This window comes from Silurus meridionalis, chromosome 3 (genome assembly GCF_014805685.1).
Source record: "Silurus meridionalis isolate SWU-2019-XX chromosome 3, ASM1480568v1, whole genome shotgun sequence".
In the NCBI taxonomy this organism is placed as follows: Eukaryota; Metazoa; Chordata; class Actinopteri; order Siluriformes; family Siluridae; genus Silurus; species Silurus meridionalis.
Window position 1 is genome coordinate 10,070,891 of NC_060886.1, and position 14,463 is coordinate 10,085,353.

At 36.1% G+C, this 14,463-nt stretch overlaps 1 protein-coding gene across 1 annotated transcript; it reads left to right on the forward strand.

The window, feature by feature from the left end:
- The first annotated feature begins 3,040 nt into the window (after positions 1 to 3,040).
- Positions 3,041 to 6,052, forward strand: hpxa (hemopexin a). Its single transcript, XM_046844753.1, is given in 10 exon segments — positions 3,041 to 3,186; positions 3,443 to 3,678; positions 3,930 to 4,084; positions 4,216 to 4,369; positions 4,496 to 4,708; positions 4,807 to 4,908; positions 5,012 to 5,136; positions 5,275 to 5,347; positions 5,350 to 5,433; positions 5,525 to 6,052. Coding segments are annotated over 10 exon segments (1,440 nt in total). The 5' UTR covers positions 3,041 to 3,121; the 3' UTR covers positions 5,758 to 6,052.
- The last annotated feature ends 8,411 nt before the right edge of the window (positions 6,053 to 14,463 follow it).

Genomic DNA, 14,463 nt, shown 5'->3' on the forward strand with positions numbered 1-14,463 from the left:
TAAAGAACGTCTGCTATTTTATTAATAAAATGAATTGTTTTAATCTGTTAAATTGTTTAATATTGCAGCCTAGGTTTATTGTAGAAAATCATTAAAAGGTCTACCTGATTATACTTTATAAAAAATACCTTTCAGTATGACAGAGTAACACCAAGGTGACTATATTATAATATCAGAGTAAATCAAATTTTCTTAAACTTTTATTTCTTTCATTATTTTGTTAAAGCAATTTAAAAAAAGCTGTGAAAGTGCAACAAGAACAAACTGGAGTTGTGGCTATGTTTGGCTATGCACTGTTAGCTTAGCTAAGAACCAATTTTTTTCATACTTTACATAGCCAACATTTGTAGGTTGCTTTTTTTAATGTTTTTTTTTTTTTTTTTTTTTTACTGTTGCATTCAGGTCTGAGACTGATTCTGTCTCTGCTGTTCTTAATGATTATTTTTGCCCTTCGCAATTGTGCAACATGATGCATGGTATATACCTTCATGCAATTTTGAATAAAGTAGCTAGATGTAGTGGGAGTAAGTTCGTAAGACTAAAGTTTATAAGGCTGAACTAAAGTAACGGTGTAAAAGTCTGAAGCTTGAAGAGTTGTATTTTTGATGTACATTAACAGCTGTATATACAAACATAAAATCATTTTTTTAAAGTCAGAAATAAATGCAGTCCTAGTCTAGTTCTAATCTAAAGTAACATCTTATTTCTAAAACAATTCTATAAATGTTGTTTGTCAGACGAGAAGTATAATAACAGTAGCTGTACTACAGTATCTGTTCTGTACCGTATCTGCTTTTTCAATTTGTGAAAATGTTGACTGTGGGCACGTTAGAATAAAGTTCCTCCAATATAAGTGAATCTGGGCCATTTTTTCATACTTTTTCCAAGAATGGAACTCTTTCAAAAAGCAAACACTTGCTGCTGTAGATAACTAGTGTAAATGAAAAGCTGGCTGTAGTTTTGCTGTTCAGGGTTTGCTGGCTATAATGTAAATAAAAAAATTCTCCTGAGCATATTATTGCCAACCAATATGTCATTATGATCATCTCTTCCAGCCCAACTACATAAATAAGAGTTTCAATGTATTTAAACATTGAGATACTTTAGAAAATGTGGTTAATATTTTACTATGCATATTAACTCTTATTTAATCATAGCTGCATCAAATTACACTTGCTGTTTTATGGTTGTATCATGGCACAGTTATTGTATCATAGTTACTGTATCACAAAACACATCATCTTCTACTCTCGGCTTCTCCCAACAGCCGATCATCCCACAAAACACATAGTACAATATTTGATTTTTGACTTAAGAAGTATATGATATGAATCACGGCAGAAATATTTTGGTTATTTGAACCAAGTCACTTAGTATAAGGTTTACCATTATTACAGCATGAACAGCCAGAAAACAAAGCAAGTCACCACTGGCTTACTCATTAGGGTTAACCTTAAAGGGTTGAACTTATAGGCACTATATTTATAGGCACAAAATATAATTTTCTTTTTTTATAACATCTTTATCTCTGTAAAGCTGCATTGGAACAATGTATATTGTTAAAACTGCTATACAAATAAAACTGTATTGAATTGAATTGAATTGAATTGAAATCTATTTATTTTTTGTTGATTTGGAACATCTATTTTGTAAGCATAAATCATGGCTTTTATTAGATAAAACCCTTTTTAGCCAGATATGCAGTTTATGACTGATGATATGCAGTGTGCCACCCCAACAGGCTACCATGCTTAGTCTTGCAATATACCATTTTAATATAAACTGTGCTATCTAACTATATTCTAATGATAAATATCTCATTGATGGTGTATTACATGCTTGATCCCAGAGATTTATTTTTGTTTAATTTATATCATATTAATTATATTAATTAACATTATATTAATGTTTAAATAACCAATTTTTTAAATCTAAGCAAACAAGAATAGTTTGAATGTTTACTAAATGTAAAAAAAAATATATTGTAATTGTAAACCCATATACTCTTTATTAATAAAATGGTAAAATCATTTAAGTACGTTCAAGTAGCACACAAAACATGACTGCTTTATTTCATTACTGCCATCACTGTTATGAATGAATGAATGATTAAGTGCAATTTCCTTTACTATCGCACTTATTTAAAAACCTTTAGGTAGTGAGTTCAGTAAGGTAATAAGTTCCACAAAGATATAGGTTTCCTTATTAAAATGAATTCAATTTAATGTGGCTTGTTAATAGTGATTAAACTGTACACTATATTGGTAAAAGTTTGCTGACACCTGGTTATAATTATGGTATGTAATTAAATTTTTTAACATCCCACTCCACATTTAGTCCCAATTTGCTTTTATAATTTCCTCCACTCTTCTGGGATTTTAGAATGTGCTTGTGGACATTTGTGTTCATCAGTCGCAAGGGTGTTAAGTCGGGTATTGATTTGGGGTGAGGAGGCCTAGGGTGCGGTCAGTGTTCCAATACATCCCAAAGGTGTTTAGTAGGGTTGAGATGAGAGATCTATAGCAGGTCACTTAAGATATTGCTCTCCAAACCATGTAAACCAGATCTTCATGGATCTCCTTTTGTGCAGATGAGAGGGAGTTCCCATGCTGGAATTGTCATGTTGCAGGTGAGGTCTGGTGTCCCAGTGCTTTTGTCCATATAGTGTATTAATGATAACTCCAATATATCACAACTTACCCTGTCTACTAATATTAAATAATGGAAATGTATTTACTCTTAAGTTTGATGTTATGCTTATCTGACAAACTAAAGCAGGCATGTGCAAAAGTGGAGAGCAAGTTTGAAACTGAGTCACTAACCCTCATATATGCATATACAGTACATTGCTCAATTCATGTCTTTGACCTTCCTTCCACTGTCCTCAGTATACCTTGACAGACCTCTGAACATTGGGTGAACATCAGGTGTATGTGCTGATGTGTTTGGGTGTTCCAACTTACCCTCCGTACAAATTGTGGGCGTCTGTTTGTTTAGTGCAAACAATTGCTCGTCTGGCAGTCCCCCTCACATTGGCTATAAAAGGTACAGGGTTGCAGGTTCTTCGGTACCTCCTCTAGCTGAGCTGTGTCTGCAGTGGAACCAGAGAATCCTCTTAACCATGAGGCTACTCATCCAGATCCTCACCATCTGCCTGGCACTCTCTGTCTGCCTGGCAGCTCCCACGTGAGTGCTGTTTGCTGGAATCCCCAGTGCTTCTTTTGCTTCTTTTCTCTCTACTTATTGCCTGTGTGCCAATATCTGTATCTGAATCATTATTCTATGCTTCATAGTCACTGAATGAAAACTTAAACACTTAGAAAAGTATATATATATATCAGACTTTTAACTTTAAATATAAACTTGATTTCCTTTATATAACCATTATTTTCTAACTTCTTATGGCCCCTGATCATACCAACAACAATAACCATGACCACAGCAACGACCACGGCAACGACCACGGCAATGACCATGGCAATGACCACGGAAATGACCACGGCAATGACCACGGAAATGACCACGGCAATGACCACGGAAAAGGCCATGGAAATGACCACGGCAATGACCACGGCAATGACCATGGCAAACACCATCACGGTCACTTTGATCGCTGCCAGGAATTAGTGTTTGATGCTGCAATTGAGAACAAGGAAGGAGTCCATTACTTCTTTAAGGGTGAGTTACAAAAAAATCCAAGCATTTCATTTGTTATAAAACAAAATGAAGTCCATCTGATAGAGGTAATATTACTGGATGCCAGACATCCAAAATCCATGATGTTTAAAATGTTATATAATATGCCTTATTACTGGGAACATTAAAACAGACATTGCTTTCTTTTTATGTGTAAGTAGCTGTATAAATGTATAAAACAAATTTCGGTCTATGTGAATGACTAACCCTTGATCACTGATGCTTGCAATCAGATGATCATGTGTTTAAGGGGTTCCAGGGTGAGGGTGAGCTTACAAATAAGACCTTCCCTGAGCTGGATGACCATCTTCTGGGACACGTGGATGCAGCATTCCGTATGCCATCTGAGGACAGTCCTGACCACCATGAACACCTGTATTTCTTCCTGGTACATTATATTAACTTTCACATGCACTATAATGTCCCTTTCCTTTGCATTATTTGTGCTTGCAGGTTACTGAATTTGAATAATTAAGTTATTTAAATAAAACTTGTTAATTTCTGTGTCTTTCTATGTAGGATGACAAGGTTTTCAGCTATGAAAATCACAAGCTGGAAGAAGGATACCCAAAAGCTATCTCTGAAGTATTCCCTGGTATTCCAGATCATTTGGATGCTGCAGTTGAGTGCCACAACCCTGACTGTCCCAAAAACACTGTGGTCTTTTTCAAGGGTATGACTTTTCACTGAATTATAAAACTGCTTCATAAAGAGCGTTAAATAAATGATACAATTAAATGTTACAATTAAATTACACTTATAATCCATGACCCATTACTTATACTCCTTCCTACTCCAGGCCATGAAATCTACCACTATGACATTGAAAGCAAGGAGGTCCATGAGAAAGAATTCAAAAGCATGCCCAACTGCTCTGCTGCCTTCCGCTATGCGGGACATTATTACTGTTTCCACGGCCACGATTTCTCTAAGTTCGACCCCAACACTGGAGAAGTTAATGGCAAATATCCAAAGGAGGCCCGTGAATACTTCATGAGCTGTCCCCATTATGGTAAGTGAAAAGCATGAAGATGAAAGAGTCAGTGTTTAAGCAGAAAACATGATTGCATTTCAGGGTGTTATTGATTTCATGCTGTCTTTGTGCCTAAGGTGAGAAGACTGAGGCAGAACACATTGAGAGAGAGCAGTGCAGCCATGTGCACCTGGATGCCATCACTGAGGATGATGATCATGATCTGTTTGCTTTCAGAGGTTAGTGGATGCAGTACACAATAACACACTACTGCATTTAATTGTTAACTAGGTTATAAACTTTTTCATTTATTTACGTTTTTTTCTCTTTCTTATTCACCAGGTCACCACTATCTCAGTAAGATTGATGGCAAATATCATGCTGGCACTATTGAGAGTGGATTTAAAGGTCTTCATGATGACATCGATGCTGCCTTTTCCCATGAAGAGCACATACACATAATCAAGGTTAGTGCTAATCAAATCAGGAAACACTTTTATCATACTGTCTAACCAACATGCTTGTAATCTATGCAAAAAAAAAAAAGAAATCATAATAGAAAATCTAGAAATATTCACCATTTGGTTTATGATGGTTCCTTGTAGAATGACAAAATGTATGTCTACAATATATCACACAAACCTGAAGAGCCTCACGCACTCCGAGATGGTTACCCCAAAATGTGAAGGAGTCACTGGGTATTGAAGGTCACATAGATGCTGCCTTTATTTGCCCTAATGAACACATTGTTTATGTCATCCAAGGTAATAAAGCAACAACAATACAATTATAAGTTTGAATGATGTGGTAGTTTTGTGTGTTTGATCATTTTGTGTGTTTGTATATGACTTGCAGGTAACAACATATATGAAGTGAACTTGGGAGTACATCCACATACCCATTCTGAGGCAAAACCTATCCCATTTAAGCATGTGGATACTGTCATGTGTGGAGCAAATGGTGTGTCAGTAGTGATTGATGATGATTTCTACCACTATGCTTCCCCTGCTATATTCATTACTGCCAGAATCTTGCCTGGGAAGCAAGATGTAGCCAAAGAACTGCTCGGCTGTGACCATCATGTGTGAAAGAAAAGAGAAGATACCACCACATCTAGAGGAGAACCATACACCTTCTATCTTCTCAATGATGTGAGATTCAAGTAGTGTTTGGCCTCAAATGTATTTTCCTACCTCTGGTGCTCTGTTTAAATAAGCCTGAATTTTATTCTACAAACTGCAAATTAAGCTATGTCTCTCTCTCTTTTTAAATAGCTGAATCAATACAACAAAGCTATTATGTCTCTGTCAGGGCTGTTGGTAAACATAGAGAACCACCTTGTGCACTTTGTGGCTGATGAATAAACTAAAGTAAAAAAAAACATTAACTGTTCTGTTTTTCATTGACTATTTTCAAGTAGCATGGCCACTGACTGTGCTTTAAACAGATATCAACTCAGATGATTTGTTTTCAAATAAAACATAAAATACAATTAAATGTAAAAAAAAAAAAAAAAAGACTCAAATAAGCATATAATGTTTTTAACGTGCACAATATAACCAAGAGTTTGTGGTACATGGTCACCTGACTATCATATCCATGTGTGCTTTTTGAACATCTCATTCCAGATTTAGTCCTACATTGCTGATATCATCAATTCTTCTGAAAAGGATTTTAAGATTTTTGTAATGCCACAAATGCCCTCTCAGGCAAATCTGTGACTACCTTAATTAACTTTTATTCTAACCAGTGTCAACTGCTGTTTTATACCTTTGTAGGGTAATCAGCCTAAAGTGCTGCACATGGTTATGCCTTTTTGCACACCCTCTTCACCCAATGACTCACTCAGTGCAGATAATAGTGATGGACATTACTAGTTATTTGGTTTTTGATACAATAAGTACTAAGTACTCTCAAGACAGTAACGCCGAAATACAAAGTTTTAATACTTTGGTACTGCTACCATTACAAGTGTTTTTTTGTTTTTGTTTTGTTTTTTTAAATCCATTAATATTAAGCTTAAATATACTACAATGGACTGAATATTCAAACAAACTTTTCTGTAACACAAACCATATTAATATTGTCACATAATGTTTCTACATTACATCCCCTTTCTGTGAAAGAACAAAAGAGTGTTTTCTACTTTTCTTCAAGATCTTGATGCGGTTCTTCACCTGGGATGTACAGCAGTTCATTTTTGCTGAGACTAAGCTTTAGTTGATGCTATCCGTGATAAAATATCTGCCATACTGTAAGTGTGTAAGTGGGGAGAAGAGAATTAGTTGCGTGTCATCTGCATAACATACATAGACATTCTATACAACTGCTTCCAGTAGTGTGGCAAAACATACTAAGACCTGTAGATACCACAAAATTTGCATAATATATTAGAAAATTTGTCTTACCTGGGATCCACCACTGAGTTGCATACAACCTAGAAAATTCGAACAGTATCACTTTTATACAGTCTGCAGAAGTCTATAGTGGAGGTGGGTAGTGGCATACCCATTCTTTGGCATGTAAATGTCACTCAGGTCAGTATAAATGCTCATACTTAGAATAAATAAATGATAATGCTAATCTTTTAATGGTAATATCAATAAACAATTGCTCTAAATCAATGCACAATTTCTCTAAATCAGTGCATAGTTACTCTAAATCAATGAACAGTTACTCTAAATCAATGCACAATGACTCTAAATGAATGCAAAATTAATTTAATAGAATGTGGAATTACCCTAAATCAACCCACTATTACACTGAAATTCCAGAAATCTAAAAGCAGGAGACACTCCCCTGTCTAAATCAATAGAACTGAAGTGGAGCAGGTCTCCAGCTTTAAGTTCCTGAGTGTCTACATCTTTGAGGATCTGTCTGGGCACGAGAACACTTCAGCTCTGTTTCGGATATTTCTTAAGGAGACTTAAGAAAGTTAATCTGCCCTCTGGGATTTCAACTAGCTTTTACTGCTGCATCATTAAAACATCCTAACCAACTCTAACACAGTGTGGTATGGCAGGGTGGTCACAATGCCCAATGCATTTTGGCACCCAACTACCTGCCATTAGCGCACAGTACACAATAGTTGTCTGCACAGAGCACACATCATCATCATCATCAGGAGCTCCTCACATACAAGTAACAAACTGTAACTCCTTCTTCCTCTATTCTATACTTGAATACAGTGCTAGTAACGCGTTACTGCAACAAAGTTACTTTTGACAGTAACTAATACTGTAACTCGTTACCTTTTAAATAAAGTTACTCCGTTACCGTTACCGTATGGTGCGTTACCCGTTACTTTTTTTTAATGAATTCATTTCGGCTGAAGTGTAGACTACAGTCTAACCTGCTTACAGCAGAGACGCATTGTAGGATTGGTGGATGAACCACTGTAAACACGAAGAAGACGCAATGTGGGCGTGTCTCCGTTTATTCAGGTCTGTGCGGCAGTAATGGCGAGTCGAAGTGAGAGCAAGACGAGTTTCTCAAAGTGGAAATATGCTCATTATTTCACTTTAGTTGAGTATAAATACAAAAACTTTTAGTCAAATGTAAGCTGTGTCTTTCTGGTTCGAAGGTCGTGTCTACTGCGATAAACAGCAACTCCAGAAACTCCATGACTCGACGAAGCTAGAAGCTAGAAGCTAAAAGCTAACCCGGTGTTCTGTTCTACATTGTTGATAGTTTTCATACTTAAGCTGTGAAAGAAACGTTTTTAAGAGCTCAACACAACAGCTTTTATGATGCAGAAGCCACTTTAGTTTTTGATTCTGAATATATTATTCAGCTTCTTTTGTTATTTATTTCAGAAATCCTTGTGATATATTCAGTAACTTTTTGAATGAAGTAACGAGTAACTGTAACTAGTTACTATTTTTTAGTAACAAGCGCAACACTGCTTGTATAGATATATTGTATACTTCTATTCTCCTATCATGAAGGAGATGGTTTACTGATTTACTGATTTACTGACAGAAATCATCATGCAACTCAGCTTCAACCTGTACATTCTAAATCATCTCTGTGTAATTATAACTGTTTATAATTGTAATCAATAAAATCATAGATGATCCACTGTGGTGACTCCTAACCGGAGCAGCCGTAAAAAGAATTATAAGATTTTCCATATATCTTAATTTCAACTGTACATACACTGTGCATAACTTTTGTACAGGTTTAAATATTTCAATATATATATATATATATATATATATATATATATATATATATATATATATATATATATATATATATATATATATATATATATATATATATATATATATATATATATATATATATAGTGAAATACATACATACATACATACATACATACATACATACATACATGTCAAGTCAAGTTTATTTCTATAGCGCTTTTCACAACAGACATTGTCTCAAAGCAGCTTTACAGAAATCAACAGTCAAGGTGAATGGTGTGCATTCATCCCTGATGAGCAAATGACTGTGGCAAAGAAAAAACTCCCTTAGATGTAATGAGGAAGAAACCTTTAGAAGGAACCAGACTCAAAAGGGGAACCCATCCTCATTTGGTTGACATTAAGAGTTTGATCATAAATCTTTCAACAATACAGAACACTAGAGAGTGAGAACTAACATGAGCACTGGAGTGCAAGATTATGAGTAAAGTCCTTTCTACAGGCTTATACAGTCTTTATGGTTATAAAACTAGGATCTACTGAGCTCAACATTTGTGATCATCACAGATTCAGCATCAGCTTCTCCATGCCAGAGCCTTTACCACTCCAGGAGGTCCAATGTCAAAACCACACATGTAGTGGGATCCAATTGGCACTGGTAGGTCCGTAGATGGTCCTGGATGTTTGCGAGTTCGGCATCTACTTCTTCGAAGGTCCATAATCTTCATGAGGTGGGACGTGACTGGAGCTGGCCGACCTCAGGATGCCTCGGGATGGAGAGAGAAAGAGAAGCAGTGGAGAGGAATTAGCGTAGCTTCTGTTCATGATATTAACAGCACAAGTTGATAATGTGCATGAGATCAGATGTTCCGGAGGTTATGATGTGAGACATATGTTATGTGTAGGCTTTGCTAAAAAGATATGTTTTTAATCGGCACTTAAAATGGGAGAGTGTGTCTAAGCCCCAAACACTGTCAGGAAGACTATTCCAGACTTTAGGAGCTAAGTGTGAGAATGATCTACCATTTTTAGTGGACTTTGCTATTCTAGGAACTACTAGAAGCCCAGAGTTTTGAGGTCTCAGGGAGCATGACGGATTGTAGCATGTTAAAAGACTAACGAGATACATGGGAGCCAAACCATTTAGTGCTTTAAAAGTAAGAAGTAGTAGTTTGAAATCTATTCGAAATTTAACAGGAAGCCAGTGCAGGGATGATAAGAATGGGGTTATATGATCATATTTTCTTGACCTTGTAAGAACTCTGGCTGCTGCATTCTGAACTAACTGAAGCTTGTTTATTAATGATTCAGGACATTCACCTAGTAATGCATTACAATGGTCTTTTCTGGAGGTCATGAATGCATGTACGAGCTTCTCTGCATCAGATATAGATAACGTGTCTTAACTTAGAAATATTTCTAAGGTGAAAGAAGGCTGCTTTTGTAACTTGGTTGATATGATTATTAAAAGACAAGTTGCTGTCTAAAATAACTCCCAGGTCTTTTACTGTTGAACTAGTGGTTACAGAACATCCGTCTAAATGCAGGTTGAGATGCTGGTGCTTCTGTATACTGGTTTTTGGGCCGATGAGCAAAATCTCCATCTTATCAGAATTTAATAGTAGAAAGTTATGGGTCATCCAATCTCTTATTTTTTAACACACTCAGTTATGCGAGCTAATTGAGCTGTATCGCCTGGTTTTGATGAGATATACAGCTGGGTATCATCAGCATAACAATGGAAGCTAATTTCATGCCTTCTAATAATATTTCCTAAGGGAAGCATCTATATTGTGAAAAGCAGGGGTCCTAGAACTGAACCTTGTGGCACACCATAATTTACTAGCATTAGCCTGGATAACTCTCTATTTAAGTCTACGAAATGGTAACGATCGGACAGGTAGGATTTAACTGTAATCTCAAATGAGCAGAAACATTTTTTTTATTTATCTTTTATTTGTACTTTTATTTATTAATTTATAATGTGTCTAATAAAAATGTCTACACTCATTTCTTTTTTTCTGACAAAAAGTATCAACTCATGTTTTTAGGTATATAATTGTCCAGACCTCAGCTGGACCCCTGATATAGACTAATGCATTTATTGAAAAAGCCTAATAACTGTAAAGCACTTCACTCTAAAAGGAACAATTTTTCTTTTAGCTTGCATAACATTATAATTTATAGTTTGTAGTTTATCATAAATCATCATAAATCATGTGTGTAGCAAAAACATTACAGCCTATCTAGTCTAGTTGGATTGTAGTTAAACTGCACTTATTGATTTCGTTACCTTTAAATGAGGTGATTTCATAAAGGATTTCTGTTATTGTACAGAATAGGTCCTGAACTGAGTTCAGTAAGAAGAATCCAGTGCAACCTAAAAGGCTCATTTAAAAGACATACTGTATAATTTAAGGATATAGATGTTGTATGTATCTTATGACTACAATTAGCCATGGAGTTGTTTGGTTCCTGGTTCTGAGAGTTTGATAAATTGTGCACAATTATTTGCATTTAAATGATTTTATAAATGCATTTAGGGTGATATTTATACACGTATAATGCTCTCAGAAATGTGTCCAAATGTGTGGAATGCTCTGAGAACATGTTCTTACTCATCCAGTGACTGTAGCTAAAGCAGAGAGGAGGTTTTCAAAGATGAAACTGAACAATAGGGAATGAGTTGGGTAACGGCGTGATTCACTCAGAGCATCATTGAAGCTAAAACCACCATTGCTGGTTGGTGGTATCTACTTATCACCAACAAAATGTCTAGTGTCTAGGACTGTCTAGTGTTACCTGTTTTTTTTTTTCAGTTAACCCTTGTGTAATTGACAGGTTTTATTTTTAATCATATTTTTTTGCTTTATATGCTTTATAATTATATATGATTATAAAAAGAAAGAACAAAAGAAATACAAAAGCTTGCCACTGGGACAGTACCCTTAAAAGGACATCTTTGTACCTTATTTACCCCAAAAATGTATAGTAGTACATTAAGGTACACAATGGTACTCTAAGGTAGTAATGTGTACCTTTTTGATTATAAAGTACAAAGATGTCCTAATAATGGTACTAAGAGTATATTGTTTACATATTTCAAATTGTATTTTGTGTATGCACAGTACATGGCACACAGTAAGGGACAAACATGTCAAGACCCTATATCAGTTATACAATGATATGAAATAAACATTTAGTGTCACTTCTTTTAAGCTTCCTGGCTGGTTTGTTTAAAAGTAGTAGCTTTTTCACACAGTGTTGAAGCTAATATATGTCAATATATAAAGCTACTTAAAACTGCCAAAATTGTTTCTGCGACGTTCCTTCCCATATAACAGCTGAGCAATCATTTCCCTATTTATTTTGTCAATTTTGTCACTGTGGATGTGACACACAGCAACACTGTTTAGACGGGACTGTGTCAATAGTGACATACAGAAGAAAATAACAAATTAAGTACACTGCTGGACATTAACCAATAATTTGTATCCTAAATAGTTTAACACTTAAGTATGGGGGAACACGTATTCACTATTAACTTTGACATTCGCCTCAAACTCTTAATTTACTGCTTATTAGCTTTTAAGGTAGTCGTTGTAGTTAAGTTTAGGTATTAGGTAGGATTATGGGATGCAGAATATGGTCATAAAGAATAAGGAATTAATATGCGCTTTCTAAGTAGCCTACTAATAAACAGCCAATGTGCAGTTGTTCATCATACTAATGTGTTACATATTTGTTTCTATATTTTACTGCAATAGCAGCCAGGTGTTAAAACCCACATCTGTTCTCACCTGTAAAGTTTCTTGCGTAACATACTGAATCTGCCCTGACAAACCTAGGCTGTCTGTTTCTTGCTCATTCTTGACAACACATAAAAATGTAAAATTAGTGCAATAATGAAAGAGCAACTCATAAAATAAAGATCAGTTCCTATCAGCATCCTGTAACGTCTCCCCTGTCATCTACCCTCATTCACCAGACTACATTACCCATCATCCTTTGCACCACGTCATCCACCATGTTTGTTTCCCGTCTTCACCTGTCCGTTCACCCGGACTCTATTTATACTCATCACCACTGTCTTCATTTAGTGTCGGTTATCGTCTTTACTACGTTGTATATATGTATGTGTGATTTACCTGCTTATTAATATTAAAATCACATCTTTAATGTTACTATTCGTGTCCTCGTCTCTCCGTGTACATACCGTGACACACAGAGTTAAACATGCTGTCAAATCTCAGTTCAACATTATCTTTATTCTTATTTTTCCTTATAATCCTTTAAAACCTTTAAAACTTGCTAATGATTCGACAAGAGCAACAGGCAGAGCTACTCGTTGAGTGAAGCGGTTTTTTGCCGCTTTGAGCTCATCGCAAACGAATGTTGGATCGCGCGCGGGACCGCGGCTGCGATTTGAGCTACAGTACTAGGGCGCGTGACAAGTGAGTGACTAATTGCCATGGATACGTGAACGTCATGTATAGACTATCTTGTCTGTTTGAATTTTAAATCACTCTGCATTAACATACATTGCTCCATTAAAACCTCAACATGTGGTGAACACACACTCTCCACTAAAAAAGTGAGGGGGACGAATTTACTTTTTATAAAAAAGTGCGGGGGACATGTCTCCATCATGCTGGAAAAGGCATTGCTTATCACCAAACTGTTTTTGGATGGTTGGGAGAAATTGCTTTTGGAGAATGTTTTTGCACCATTCTTTATTAATGGCTGTATTCTTAGACAGCATTGTGAGTGAGCTTTTCTGATTGTTTGGGCATCTGGAAAAACCCCACCCAAAACCCCATACATGAATGGTTTCAGGATGCTTTACTGTTGGCGTGACACAGGACTGATGGTGGCGTTCACCTTTTCTTCACAATTTTTTTTTCCCAGATGCCCCAAACAATCTAAAAGGGGATTCATCAGAGAAAATTACTTCAACCCAGTCCTCAGCAGTTCAATCCTTGTACATTTTTCAGAATATCAGTCTGTCCCTGATGTTTTTTTCTGTAGAGAAGTGGCTTCTTTGCTGCCCCTCTTGAAACCAAGCCATCTTCCAAAGGTCTTCCACCCAGGAGTGGGTGGATTTGGATCGAAAGGTCACAGGTTTAAATCCCACCTCTACTGAGGATGCAACTGCTAGTCCCTTAACCCTCCGCTGCTCAATTGTAAGTCGCTCTGGATAAGGGCGTTTGCCAAATGCCATAAATGTAAATGCAATGTAAATGACTTTGCTTCACTGAGTTTGCAGATGTTCTCACACTTGTCTGCTGACATTCCTGAGCAAGCTCTGCACTGGTGGTGCCCTGATCCCACTGCTGAATCAACGTTAGGATATGTTTATGGCACATGCTGGACTTTTTTATACACAACAACTGAACTTCTCTCTTCGAAGTTCTTGATGATCCGATGAATGGTTGATTAGGTGTAATCTTAATAGCAGCCTGTAAATCCCTTTTTGTGCAAATAAATGATGACTGCATTAGTTTCCTTGCAGGTAACAATGGTTGAATGATAATTTCAAGCACCATCCTCCTTTTAAAGCTTTAAGTCTGTTCTTCAAACTCAATCAGCATGACAGAGTGATCTCTATGTTGTTCACATCAACACTCT